At 53.8% G+C, this 14,286-nt stretch overlaps 1 protein-coding gene across 1 annotated transcript; it reads right to left on the bottom strand.

Moving 5' to 3' along the window:
• Positions 1–4,107: 4,107 nt before the first annotated feature.
• SP6 (Sp6 transcription factor) lies at positions 4,108–6,562 on the bottom strand. The gene has a single exon (XM_032279844.1). The coding sequence runs from the start codon at positions 6,353–6,355 to the stop codon at positions 5,225–5,227; it is 1,131 nt and encodes a 376-aa protein (XP_032135735.1). The 5' UTR covers positions 6,356–6,562; the 3' UTR covers positions 4,108–5,224.
• Between the last annotated feature and the right edge of the window lie 7,724 nt (positions 6,563–14,286).

Here is a 14,286-nt window from a genome sequence, read left to right on the forward strand (position 1 = left end):
AGTGAGCCGAGATGGTGCCACTGTATTCCAGCCTGGGTGAAAAAGCGAGACTCCGTCTCAAAATAAATAAATAAATAAGCTGGGCATGATAGTGGGTTCCTGTAGTCCCAGCTATTCAGGAGGCTGAGTTGGAGGATCGTTTGAGCCAGAAATGTTGAGGCTTCAGTGACCTGAGATTACGCCACTGCCCCCCAGCCTCGGTGACAGAGCAAGACCCTGTCTCTTAAAATAAATAAATAAGGGAATATGTGCACAAAACCCATCTATTTGTCCAATGGTGCTCAAACCCATGGAAAAAATAGCTTTCAAAGGAAATTTAAAACTTTCCAGTTCAAAGCTTTGGTGCCTTTACCTGTAGTGAAACTGAAACCGCAAAGAAGTCTTGGCCAAAGGTGACACACGGTCATGTGGAGTTATACTCTGATCCCAAATGTTTTGATTTTCAGTTCATTTTTCTCTGCAAACCATCTCTCCATAACTATCATTAAGGCAAATGCAGCTTACACCCTTTTGCTCTGTGGAGCCCTCCAGAAATTGAGGGAGGGGAGATGCTGCAAGGTTATCTACTTTCAGGAGTTGCACTGAATCCATAGATGGCTTTGAGTAGTATGCACATTTTAGCAATATTAATTCTTCCAATCCGTCAGCACGAAATATCTTTCCATGTCGTTGTGTCTTCTTCAGTTTACTTCATCAATGTCTTATCATTTTCATAGTACAGATCTTTCACCTCCTTGGTTAAATTTATTCCTGAATATTTTATTATTTTGAAGGCTATTGTAAGTGGGACTGTTGATTTCTTTTTGTACAGTTCGTTGTTAGTGTATAGGAACACTACTGACTTTTGTACATTGACCTTGTATCCCGTGACTTTACTGTATTTGCTTATCAATTCTAACAGTGTTTTAGTGGAGTTTGGTTTTCTTTCAAGCCTCCTCTAGGGTGCTGGCAGTCAGGCACACTGGGATCAGTGGGAAGGTGAAGGCTGTCTGATACAATGTCCAGGAGGGGTTGTGAGGTTGCCATTTAATGTCATTCCAGAAGCAAACATCAAGGCTCTGTGCTGACAAACCTGAGAACCCGAAGCAGCTTGAAGGAAAGCAGGTTCACCTCCTGCAGTTCCCGGGCTGTCCACTGTGGGGTGGAAAGAGGCAGGAGGAGAGGCAGGGAGAGGCCACAGCGCATACCCAGGTGGCAGTTCCCAGGCTGTCTTCTCTGTCACTTTCTCATTTCTTATTTAATTCACCCACCCTAGAGGATGGGAGTAGATTCTACTTCCACTTCCCAGGAGAGGAACCGAGAGAGCCAGCCCAGAGATGTTCTGATTTCCCTAACTTCTTCCTGGGCCCTCCTTAATCCTCCTGCCAGGCACCCCATCTGAGGGGAGGTCAGAGGTGGCCTTGGGCTCTGGGGGGAGGGGGAGGGCAGGCCAGCCAGGCAGCATTTCCAGCAAGCAAGCAAGCGTCAGAGCCCCACCAAAGGCCCCCGCTAAGAATGCAGGTCAGCGGGAGGAGCTGCATGGGGAGGAGGGGCGGCCCCAGCCCTGCCCAGACAAGCCCAGCCGGCCCCACAGCTGCCCTCCTGTCCCTGGGGGCAGCGAAGGGGGTAAAGGAGGATGGGACTCACCAAGTTCCTGGGGTCTAACTCCCCTGGAACCAGGAAGACAAAAGAGGCACCCGGAGGAGTGGGGCTGGCATGAGGTCTCAGGAAAATGTACCCGTCCCTTCTTCTCCCAGGCTTCTAAATCCAGCAGCAGATGGAAACAAACAGCTGGCTCCCAAACCAGTCTAATTTCCTCTATGACCCCTAAATCATTCATTCTGATACTGCCATCCTAAGGTGGCCATAAACATGTGATCCCAGAGTCTCCCAAATTAAGTTATGGGATGGGCCAGCCTGAGTACCAGATTTGGGTTCTAAAAATTGGGTTAGGGTTAGAGTGGTGGATATAGAAATCCCACTGGGGAAAATAATAAGTTTGGCAAAAAGTAGAATGAGATAGTGAAAGAACAGTAACCCACCCTGCCCCCTTGGAACCTAAAACCTATCTTCTGTCAACCTTCTTAGCCTTGGGGCTCTGGAATCATGAGGGGTTTTTTTACCCATTTGACATGAATTAGGCACCAACTTTTTATCAAGCACTGGGACGCCTGGGAAGATGTGTACAGGGGATATTTCTGCATATCTCCGGGGGCGGGTGCACGCAGGTCAAGTGCCGGTATGTTTGTGTGCCCTGTGGTTGTGTAACCATGGTGGGTCTCTAGCTGTGAGTTGCAGTAGGAGCCTTTCCCTCATACTTTCCAGCTGGGCGGGAGCCCATCAGATAGCTCGGCTGCCTTTCATCGCCTTGTCCCTGATAAGGATCAACCTGGGTGAAGAAATCACTGCCAGTCACCCCCAGCTCAGTCACAGCCAGGGGATGGACTGACATGCACCCTCCATGGGGATGACGCGAGGGAGCCAGTGTCTGGGAAAGGCGGGAACTAGTGTTCTTAGCAGGGGAAGGGAAAGAAGGGGCTTGTATGTGGAGGAGGAACGTGATATCTAGAAACTTCGAACAACCAACCACAGGTATGAAACCAGGGAGGGACAGCCTGGGGATCAACCCAGAGGAAGCACCTCCCTCCTTCTGTACCAGCTACCTCTGGGGCAGGATCAGACACCAGCTCCAACCCAACTCAATAGACGTGAGGCTTCCCAAGGGGCTGCAGGATCACTGGGAAGCATCCACCCCACTCTGTGGCCGAGACCTGGTTCTTACTGCTGAGGGACACTGAGTCAAAAAGGAAACACAGCTGGAACACAAAGTAAGCATGATGTAGTTGATGACTTTATTGCATAAAAAACACAGGCTGTTTCTCCCTCCTCCTACCCCCTCAAAGTGAGTTCACAGCAGTTAAAGAAAAAATAAATTCCTACATTTTTCCTCTAGGGGGGCTGCCTAGAAAGACAGGCAGCCAAGCAGCCTAGATCTATAAAAGAGGGGAGCAGAAGAAAACCTATCCAAAGCCTCCACCCCCATACCTCAGAGCCTGGGGCTTCCGTTGAGGGGAGCATCTGTGTCCCCTACCACCACCAACACCCATTTGGGAGTTCCCCTTAGGATGGCCACTGGAAAAGGCTGTCTCAGTGGCACAGGGAGGGGGTGGCTGGTTTCGATGGGTGGAGGAGAAAGGCATCCCACACCCACAGTGCCGTTCATCTCTCCCCCTCTCCACCTGGTCAGGCAACTTGCAGGCAGTGCCAACTCTCCTCCTGCCCCCAACCCTCCCAGCAAGGAAGGGGATCTGTGGTTGGGTTAGCAGGAGGTAGGGAAAAGAGGAAAAAGAACATTACTTCTTAAACTACCCCAGACCAATGAGTCCCTCAGGAAGGTCACCCTGTCCATTTTTAAGGAGGACCCCTTTGTATACAAACACATATTCCCACCCAGATCCCAGCCCCCACTTCCCATATAACTCCCAGACCTTGGACTGGGCTCCAGCAACTACAAGGGAGGAAGGAGATGCTGGGTCCAGATCCCAGATCTTGGATGGGGTGAATAAGATGGGGTCTCCCTGGCTGGAGACCCCAGGCTCAGTAGAGAAATACACACATGCACGCAGGTACACACAACATGCACACACATAACCTAATATTAAATAAAATACCCTTTGCTTATAACTTAAAAATCAATACACAGCTAATCTCCGCAGAGGCCTCCGGGTGAAGAAAGGGGCAAGGGGAAGGGAGAGGGGTGTCAGAGGGACTCTAAGGCCCCTGTCCAACCTGGGAAAGCCCTCCCGCTGCAGGGGCCTGTGGCCTGCCAGACCCTTCCTCCTATCAGTTTCTTTCCCTTCTGCCTGGCTCAGCCTCTGATGGACTTCTCCCCTCCCTCCCTCCCTTCCTTCCTTTCTCCTCAACCCCAAGATCAGAATCAAAATGTATTTCTAGCATCTAAAGGAGAAGGAAATGGGGACAGCTTCCTGGATGTCACCTCAGAAGGCAGAACCCCTTCCAGTGGGAGAACAACTCTTTCTTCTCCCTGCCCCTGTGAGATGACAGGGAGGAGGGAATCCCCTAATGAAACATGCTAGGGCAGGGGCAAGGGAAAGCCAGGGTCCAAGCTAGAGAGACAGTGGGGCTTAATTTCTTAGTGATGCCAAAGAGATGATCAGGCAGGCCGAAGGCCTCCACTCTGAGTGGGAACCAGTGGAGGTCCCTCTGCTGAGACACCCCCAATCTGCCCCCAACCAGCCCAAGAAACCCTCTTCCTTCTGTCCTCGAGAAGAAGGCAACTGGTGGGAACCTAGGGTAAGGAACTACATGGATTCTACGGCTGGCTGCCTTGAAAACACACCTAGGGTAAAAGATGGGGAACATGACTACTCAACTTTATTTCTCATAAAGACCAAGAATTAAGGGCTGAATTAGAGTTGGAGAGGGAAGGGGTTAGTTCCTTCCATCCTCCACCCAATCCTTATCTCTTATTTTAGAAGGGAACTTCCCTGCTCGCCCCCCACATCTAACTCTGTCCTTTACCGCACAGCCCCTACTGGGAAGCTGTCAGGAATGCCAGCCCTCTTCCCCTCTTCCTTCGTGGCTCCATCAGACTGGGTCTGGAAGGGTTCATAAGGAAGCTCATCAAAGGAGTTATTTTTACAGCAACAACCTTCCAAATCAGGGAGAGACACCTCTGCCAAGGGGGACCCCCAGGTTTCCCCATTCTGTCTCGTCTCTCCCTCCGGAAACCCTAGGGGTAGAAGCACTTGTAAGTGGGATGAAAGGGACCTCGCCGCAGGGCGGCTCCGGAGGCGCTTTTATGTCCCGGTTCCCAGGCGCTAAGGACATGTCCAGACAGCCACCCCCAGCCCCCGGGGCTGGCCCCACTTCTTTACGCTCCGGCGGGAATTGGGACTTGCTTTCTCCTCTGGCCTGTCCCCGCCAGCCGCGGTACGGGTGTCCCACCCCAAACCCCCAGCCCAGGGGCGAGGGAAACCGTGAGGCAGGGAAAACCTGAGCGGCATGCACAGCTCCTACCGGCCCAGTCAAATGCATCCTGCCTAGTAGCCCCAGAGACTAAAAACCCCTAGTGCCCCATCTTCCTGTCCCTGCACCACTTTTCCTCCCCCCTGAATAAATATGCACCTTCCCTTCTTCCTCAAGCCACCCCCAAGGACGTCAGACCTGGCGGCTCGCATCCAGCGCACCCCGGGAGACCTGCAGGGAGGCGACACCGAGGAGCTCAGTTGGAGGGTGCGGCGCTGCCCTCGGCCTCGCGTTTGCCTTTGCCCCCGGGGGGCTCCACTGCGCCGCCGGCCTTTCCCTCGCCCGGGGCCGCCCCGGCAGCCTCCTCCTTGGCGCCGTCGTGGGTTTTCATGTGCTTGGCCAGGTGGTCGCTGCGCATGAAGACGCGGCTGCAGACTGCACAGGGGAACTTCTTGGTGCCGGTGTGGGTCTGGAGGTGGCGCTGCAGCTCGTCTGAGCGCGTGAAGCGTTTGCCGCAGAAAAGCCAGTTGCACACGAAGGGACGGTCGCCGCTGTGCCAGCGCAGGTGCGCCTTCAGGTGCGACGTCTTGGCGTAGGCTTTCCCGCAGCCCGGGATGTGGCAGTTGTGCAAATGCTTCTTCTTGCCCCCATCAGGCCCACATGGAGCTCCTAGTCGCTCCGCCTCCAGACAGTTGGGGCAGCGACAGACGGTCTGGCCTGAGCTGCGGGGCACCGACCGTCGCGAGCCTTTGGGGCGTGCCGCCCCATCTAGGCTGGAATCCAGCCCCTGGGACTCCGGGGCGGCTGCTTCCAAGACCTTAGCCCCATCGGGCGGCCCCAGGAGATGCTGCCCTCCGGCAGCTGGAAGGAGGTGGTGCGAATGCGGGTGGGGTGCCGGAGCACAAAGCTGGTGGTCTCCTACGTAGCCCCCCAAGCCCGCCTGAAGCGCCCCGGGGTGGCCAGGTGAGGTCAGCGCTCCCTGAGTGTGGGGGAGGTCCATCCAACTTGTGCCCGGATGAAGGTCCCACCACGAGCCATCCTCCGCGCCTGGGTGAGTCGGCCTGAACCACGATTCATAATGGTGTGACATGTCCGGCTGCAGGAGCTTGGAAAAGGGGCCCGGGGCCAAGGGACTGTCGCTTTCCAGGTCCTCGCAGGTTACCCGAGAGGAGGCCCCTGGCAGCTCATAGCCCTGGGAGAAGTCCACCTCCGGGCCCAGCGGGAGGCTCTGCAGCTCTCCAGGCTGCAGCGGGGAGGGGTAGTCCCCGGCCTCAGGGCTCGTGTGGCCCTGGTAAGTTTGGAGAGGCTGCAGGTCGAGGCGCGGCGGAGAGGCGTGCGGCGCTTCCGTGTGCTGGCTGCCCAGAGAGCCGCAGACAGCGGTTAGCATTGCCGGGATCCGGGGTGGGGTGAAGGCAGGGACGGTCAGAGGCACCTCAGACAGGACCTAAAGGAGGCAAAGAAGCGGAGAAGTAAGGGAAATAACCAGCTCACTTTCCCTCCTAACCCAGGTGCCAGCCCTGCAAAGTTCTCCTCCCTGGCCCCAGGTGTAAAAAAGAAGGATACACCTCTGGACCCGGACTAGAGATCAGTTCAGAGAATTGGGAGTGAGAGGAAGGGTCCAACATGTGAGGTTCTCATCCAAAGATAGAGGATGATGGAGGTCTACCTTCCTCTAAGTGATCCCTGCCATAGAACCCAGCACATCCCTTGAGTTGGGCTACTCCCAGGCTGATAGGTCAGATACACCTACAGCACAGTGCTAGAACCATCCCCACCCCAGCTGCCCAGGCCAGCGCAAGGGGCAGTGGCATTTCCCCCTGCAGACCTGTTGTCAGCCCAAATGAGGATCTAGGCCCATCTGAGCTTCCCCAGTTTAACTCAGGATACAGATGGGGAGAGGGGATGGTCCGTTTCTGAAACCCAAAGCTTCAGGTGACCTGCCCCTCAGAAAGCCCCAAAGGGATTCTGAGTCTCTAGAGAAAGAGTTCTCATGCCATTCCCAAAGCATGTCCAGTAATGAAAAGCATTTCACCCCCTACACTGGCCGCCGCCTGGCCTGGTCCAATTGGTCCCACTAAACCGACTTCCATGCCCCTGCCCCCTTCCCTCAAGCAGGGACTTCACCTCCCTGGGGAACAACTCTCCAGCTACCAGATACCCCCTGGAATCTAAGAGATACCCCCACCAGAAAAAAGCTAAATTCCCATCCCTCTCCTGACCCATACCAGTGCCAGGCAACTCTCTGGCTGCATGGCTTCCCCAGAGAAGAGCTTGACAGCAAGCTCTGGAAGGTACCATTGTGCCCCTTTAAGTGATACAGGGTCAGAGTACAGGAAGAGAAGGGCAACAAGAGAAGCCATAATCACAGAACTTAAAAGCAACAACTTCCCAAAAAGACGATATAAGCGTGTGTATCCCAGGCATGGATCATTTTTTAGAAGCCCCCCAGATGATTCTTATATGGAGCCATTTGCTGAGAACCACTGCTTCAGGCCAATCTTATTTTGAAGAGGAGGAAACTGGCTGAATGACTTGGCACAGTCACTTGGAAACAAGGATGTTCATTTATTCATTCAATCAACCAGGTCTCCTAACTCCTGGACTCCCAGTCTGTTACTCTCTGTAAACCAGTCTTTCTGTAAACCATTAGAACCCTAAAAACCCCCAACCCTTTCTCAACCTCATGTCTGTGGCTTGAAGGTCACTCTCTTCTCACCACCTCTCCCTAAGGCCTGGAAGTCCTGGTGCCTCAGCTGGGCAGGTTTGTGTGCGTGGGTCTTCTCTATGGTCCGGGAGGAGGCCAGTGATTTAGGGCAGGGTTGTTTCCTTCCCACAGCAGGGTTTAGCTGACCCTACCACCTTCCGCCTCTGGGACCAGGGAGGTGGCACTGATAGCCTGGGAGAGGGAGGGAGAGGAGAACAGGGGGGCCTACTCAGGCTCTGTCAGCTTCACCGCAAGAAAGGAACAGGGCGAAGCTGCAGGAGGGGAGCCCCAGGCTGGGGCGGGGCAGCACAGAAGGGGCTGGGCAGGAACTGTGAGGCCGGGGACCCTAACAGCTTTCAGTGCCTGGGAACTGCCCCAGGGGTTGCGGAGTGGGAAGCTTAGGATGATCTGGGCTCCAGAGTGGCTTCTCCAGACAGGCAACCTGAGAGCCCAGGCCTGGGATGCAACGGCCTGCTACCAAGATTTTGGAAACCCAAAGCAGGGTGATTCTCAGGTTCTAACACCCGCCCCACTGGGTAGAAAACTGCCCTTGAGCTGGCTCAGTCTAGCAGAAGACGCAAGACTAAGACTCTGGAAGAGTGGAGGAGGGGGCTAGACCTGAGGGTGATAGGGAGCCCCCCTTAGGCAGCAACCCTTAAGTTGCCTCTGTGGCCTTTGGCCCACCCGCCCCAGACGGGCAGCGCTTTCCCGGAACTGAGAGGAAAGAAGGGAACAGGACTGAGTGCCAAGTATGTGTTCGGTTCACCTCCAGGCCCAGAAAGATTTCAGGAAAGGAGAGAGCACGGCGCACATTGCAGGCTTCTCGCTCCCCGAAGTGGGAGGGCGAGTCGGGGCACCCTTATGCCCCATTCCGCTCTGCCTCTTCGGATCACCGGCTAGTACTCCCAGTTCTCAATGTCCCAGTCCTCTGGTTGTCCCAGTCGCTCCAGTTGCCCCGGTTTCCAGCCTCCTCGATCCTCCAGTCTCTCCCGTCTGCCCGGTTTTCCCTCAGTCGGGTTCTAACCCCTCAGATCCTTTAGGACCACCCTGCTTTCAGGGCCATAGGTGGCTGGGGCGCGTTCGGATTGCGTTTTTTTGAGAGGATCTCCATAGCGCGCACCCCTGGCCACCCGACCCGAGCTCCTACCTCGAGGCTGCGCGCGGGCTCCGGGCACAGCTGGCTGGTGCGCTACAGACGGGCGCTCATGGGCTCTGGGCGCCGGCGAGCTCTCCAGGGGCTAGGGGCAGGAGACGGGGGCGAGCTGGACCCGGCAGTGGGCTGCAGGCGGCTGGTGGCGGGCGGCGGGCGGTGGAGGTGAGCGCCGGCGAGAGGGCGGAGGACCGAGGGCGGGCAGGAGCCAGCGAGTGAGCGAGCGAGGCCAGCTCCGCCCGTGACTCACCCGCGAACTCTGCCTTCATCCTCTCCCCAGCGCTGCTTTTTCCCCCCGAACTCGCGGCCCCGCCCACCTCACCTGCGGCTGCCTTTAACCCCTGCGGGCTTGGACTGGAGGCCCTACCCGGCCCGCGAGGAGGGGGCGTGCAAGAGTGGGGGAGGAAAGCTAACTAGGCCGTGCGCCGCCCGCTCCCTCGCTCCTCCCTGGTCCCCTCCACTCCCTGGGCGAGGGGCCCGGGTGGGGTGATTCCCACGTTCTAAGACCCGCCCCACTGGGTGGAAACTGCCCTAGAACTGGCTCAGTCTAGCAGGGACGCAGGACTAAGACCCGGGGGGACTGGGTAAGGGGGGCAGGTCCTGGGGGCGATACGGAGCCACCCTTAGGCGGCAACCCTCAAGTTGCCTCGATGGCTCTTGACCCACCCTCTCTGGACTGGCAGCGCTGCCCCGGAACTGGGAGGAAAGAAGGAAACAAGATTGAGCGCCAAGTATGTGTCCAGTTCGCCTCCAGGCCCAGGCCGTGAGAAATTTCTCTTGGCTGCCCTTCTTCACCATTCCCCCGACCTCGGACCCCCGGTCCCCTGCCGTGCCTCACCGCCCCTCCCCGCAGTTTCTCTCCACCACCACCCTTCCGCGTCCTTTTTTCCCTCTTGCTTTCGGGTTCTTCCTTTCTGACCTTTCTGGGTGACCACCTCCTCTCCTCCCTCCTTCCAGACTCCCCACCCACCCACCGCACCAGTCTTTGCTGCCCCCACTCGCGTCCCAGGCCCCGGCAGCTCTCACTCTGCTCCTCACCGTAGGCAGCAACCCCATTGCCTCCGAAATCCACCCCTCAAATCCGCCTTTTCTTGTCCTCCTATCCTTGGGAAAGTGCTCATCCTACGCACACCCTCGACCCCGCGCACCCGGTTCCGAAGAATGGGCAGGCGCCTGAATGGCCCTGGGAAGGGACACTTCTGGAAAGAATTGATCTATCCCTTGCCACCACTCCTTCCTAATTCTCACCAGAATATCTAAACCCAAGGCTCTTAATTTGGGGAGGATCTTGGATTCCTTTGACGAAAATGCACAAGCTCAGAGCAATAGGCTGGTAAAATGTCAGGAGGTTCGCGGAGCTCACAAAAACTTCTCTCAAGATCAGGATGGGTCGACATTTCAGAGACCCGCCAAGCACCGGAGGGTAGGGAAGTTCCACCCCCCGCCCCCCCACCCGTCCTTCTGCCTGGGCGCCCAGGTGGCCCCATGCTTCTTTCCGGATTGACACCTCCCATGCCTTAGTGTTCACCTCTCCGTGTGACGCCTTTTTTGCAGGCAAATGCCGATGAATTTCCCTATTTATTTCGTTTTGCGGGTTGGTCTCCCTTGTGCGCTTTGCTATCGGCTTTTTAAAAATTCGTTTTCCTCTTTACAGTCGATTTCATTCTTGAATTCAAGCTGATTTAATCTCGCCTCTGCAGCCCCTATTCCATCCCATTGGTTTACCCACCCTGCATCCCCGCTTGGGACACACTCAAACTAACTTAAAAATAGTTAAACCCGCCGGGCGCGGTGGCTCAAGCCTGTAATCCCAGCACTTTGGGAGGCCGAGGCGGGTGGATCACGAGGTCAAGAGATCGAGACCATCCTGGTCAACATGGTGAAACCCCGTCTCTACTAAAAATACAAAAAATTAGTTGGGCATGGTGGCGCGTGTCTGTAGTCCCAGCTACTCAGTAGGCTGAGGCAGGAGAATTGCCTGAACCCAGGAGGTGGAGGTTGCGGTGAGCCGAGATCGCGCCATTGCACTCCAGCTTGGGTAACAAGAGCGAAACTGCGTCTCATAAAAAAAAAAAAAAAAAAAAAAAAAAAAATAGTTAAACCGGGTCCACAAGCCGGGTGAAAATCAATCCATGTGTGTACACTTATGCGTGTGCTATCCCCGCCAGACATCTTATCCAGAATCGATGTCGGATTCATCTGTGCATCTCCCTCTTTTCTAAGGCTCAGTTCCGTCATCTGGACAACCTGGGTACACATTGGTAGAGTCTCCTGGGGGCTTAAAGAAATTGATGTGCCTAAAAATGCTTAGCACAGGGGCCCCTGGTAAGCACCGGGCAAATGGAAGATATCCTTGTTATAATTATTAAATAAGTCAGTTCCCAGTAAATATTGTTTGGATTAAGGTATATGCACAAAGACCTGTGGACTAGAAGTTGATCGATTTAAATTCCAGTCTCAGCCCTGCAGTTGCTAAACTGGCAAGTCAGGTGACTCTAAGACTCAGTTTCCTCCTTGGTGAAATGCTGTAAGAGCAGCCACCATGCTAGGGGAAGCATTTGGAAGCCGGAGGCGCTGCCTGACATTGGGGAATTGAGATTTCTGATAAGTCTGGGTTTCCTTTTGGCCTTCTTGGTGCTTGGCACCCTGGATGTGGATTCACAGGAACTGCTCTGGATCTTTGCGCCCATGGCTAAATTGACAATCCTCTTCATCAATTCGGCTTTCTCTCCATCCATTCAGCCTGCAAATCCTAGCCAGTTGAGTTTGTATCCTAGTTCACAGCCACCTCTGGGATAAAGTAGAAGCTCATCAGAAGGTCCAAAACAGGGCCCCCAGTGGGGAGCTCTGGTTCCTGATTTGACCTCTGGACATTCCTGCCTCCTCCTCCAAGCCACCTGCTGGTGCTGTATCTACTGTTCCTAAAGTGCTAAAGCCAGTGCAGGAGTCTGACTCTGGGTTAGGGGACCAAGTTCTCCCTCCCATTTATAGGCAAGAGATCGCTTTCTCTTCCTGCCCCTTTCTGTCTTTCCCTGGAAAGCAACAGGGATTCAGCCCGAGGATGGTAAACTCTCTGCTGTTTTCACTCTAGGCCCCCTTTAACCCTACCCCGATCCAACCAGACCTGCAGCCATCTGGAGTCCCACAAGCAAAGAAAGACCCTTCATCGGCTGGCAGCTCATCAGCAGAAAATTCAACAACAATGTAGTTGTCTCTGGAAACTCCCAGCCATTCTGATTTCCTGCTCTGCCTAGGTTTTTGCTGCTCACTCAGAGTACTGGCGCTATCTTTCTTCCAGATCCCTCTCTCCTTGCAGTCCTCTGCTTCCAGCCCTTTCCATTTCCCACTTGCTAGATGTTTTCCCACCGAACGACAGCCCATGGTCTGACACTGACATGACGAGCAAGGTCACAACAGCCCACTGCCCATATACTTATTGCTACTCAAAACTGAACAAGGCAGCTCATCACATCTCCCGTATAAACTGGGATCTGTCTTGGACTTGGACCATTTCTGCTGCTCTTCCTCATTCCCTCAAATAAATAGTCAGCTTTCCCCCACAAGTGTCCACCCCCCATTCCTGCCACCCCTTTTCTTCTCAAGCTTCATCTATAGTCAGTGATCCACTTGTACCTGGAGAAACCTCATTAGTCTGCATGTTTATCACAACCAGCATTTATTTACTGAGCACCTACTATGTTCCAGGTGCTTTATACAAATATCTCTAATTCTCGTGGGCATGCAGCAAAGCAATTATTATTATTCCCATTGTACATACGAGGAAGCCAAAGATCAAAGAAGTTAAATGATCTGTCCAAGATTACAGTTGTTAAAAGACAGAAGAAGAGGCTGGGCATGGTGGCTCATGCCTGTAATCCTAGCACTTTGGGAGGCAGAGGTGGGTGGATCACCTGAGGTCAGGAGCTCAAGACCAGCGTGGCCATCATGGTGAAACCCCATCTCTATTAAAAAAAGTTAAAAAGACAGAAGAAGAAACTCAATTCAGATTTCTCAGGCTCCAAAGCCTGTATTCTGCCTACTAGTCCATCTGGCCGCAATATGGCAGAATTGATGACCCTGGATGTCTGGCTCCCCTAGAGCCCAAAGGCAGAAGGAGACAGCATTCTTAAATGAATCCCTAGATCAAAGCCATCTCGCCATCTCCTATCTTGAGTCTAATGGACAAACTGATCCCATCTTGAATTGCTGAGACAAGTCAGACTCTACACTTGTGATCCCTTCCAAACCTCAACTGTCCTGTAGAGATTGCACTATGAGAATATCAAAGCTGGTCTAGCCCCAAATTGTCTAGTCCAAGCCCTTGTTTTACTGGTAGGGAAACTGAACCCCAAGACAGGGAGATTAGTAGCAAGTTAGAAGCAGAGCTGGGACCAGACCAGAGTCTCCTAATTCCTGTTTTCCTCTTCTCATTCACTCTTCTCTATTTCCCACTCCCACCTCCAGGCTGCACTTCCAAGCCTGCAAGCTGATGACCTGGATGTCAATTTATTCCTTCTTTCCCCTCCTCTCCCCATCACACTCTCCTGATTCCTAGAAAACCAGGTAGAGCCTAGAGCTGGGGTCAAATAGTTTTCTTTTATTCATCCTTTATTCATTCAACAAACACTTATTGAGGGTCTACTTAAGGCCAAGCACAATGCTGGACACTAATTTTCTCCTAAATTCCAGTATCACTAGCTACCACTATCCCTTTTCAGTCTAGAAGATGAACCCAGCTGAGGATAGTTCATCTGTAGGTTAATATGTGTATATCTACAAATGTATGTACATATCATGCCTTGTGTACCTGTGGGCTTGAGTGTAGGGTGTCTGTCTTCTGACCTCCATCATAAAGGGAGTTCCCCACAGGATGTGGATAGTGGTTACTCCCTTACTACCCTTCCAGGAGTTCTGTCATTGGGATCTTCCAGGCAGTGAGTGTGTGTGCTCTGCATTTCTATTAACATTTATTTGCCTTTCCTTTCTCTCAGAATCAAGTTCCCAGCTATGAATCCCTATCCCTCTTCACTGGGCTGACTACCCCAGCCCAGTCAAAAGACCTCCAAGGGATCCCTTTGGTTCTCCATGCAAACCCTACCAAGATCTCTCTCTTATCTCCCCCTCTCCAATTCAGAAAGAACCAGACCCTTCTCTATGATCCCCACTTTAGAGTGGAGACCTGATCCTCTTTGTGGAGTTCCCCTGTACTGGACAGGGAACAGCCTCTCTTACCAGTCCATGGAGCCCAGAGCTGGTGGTGGCAGTGAGGGCCAAGTGGCGGTGATAAAAGAGACAGGCTTTAAAGGAGGCGACAGGCAGTGCCAAAGAGGGAGGTGAAGGAGGGAGCAGGGATGCTGCCAAGTCCTCACGGCCACGGAAGCTTTTAGGATAATCCAGGAAACAGTGGCCCCCAGCTCTCCCAGGGGAGTGGTAGGGAGTGAGAGCTGAGTCCGTGAGGTCTGCC

Source organism: Sapajus apella, unplaced genomic scaffold (assembly GCF_009761245.1).
Source record: "Sapajus apella isolate SASKATOON/1434 unplaced genomic scaffold, GSC_monkey_1.0 scaffold12, whole genome shotgun sequence".
Taxonomy (NCBI): Eukaryota; Metazoa; Chordata; class Mammalia; order Primates; family Cebidae; genus Sapajus; species Sapajus apella.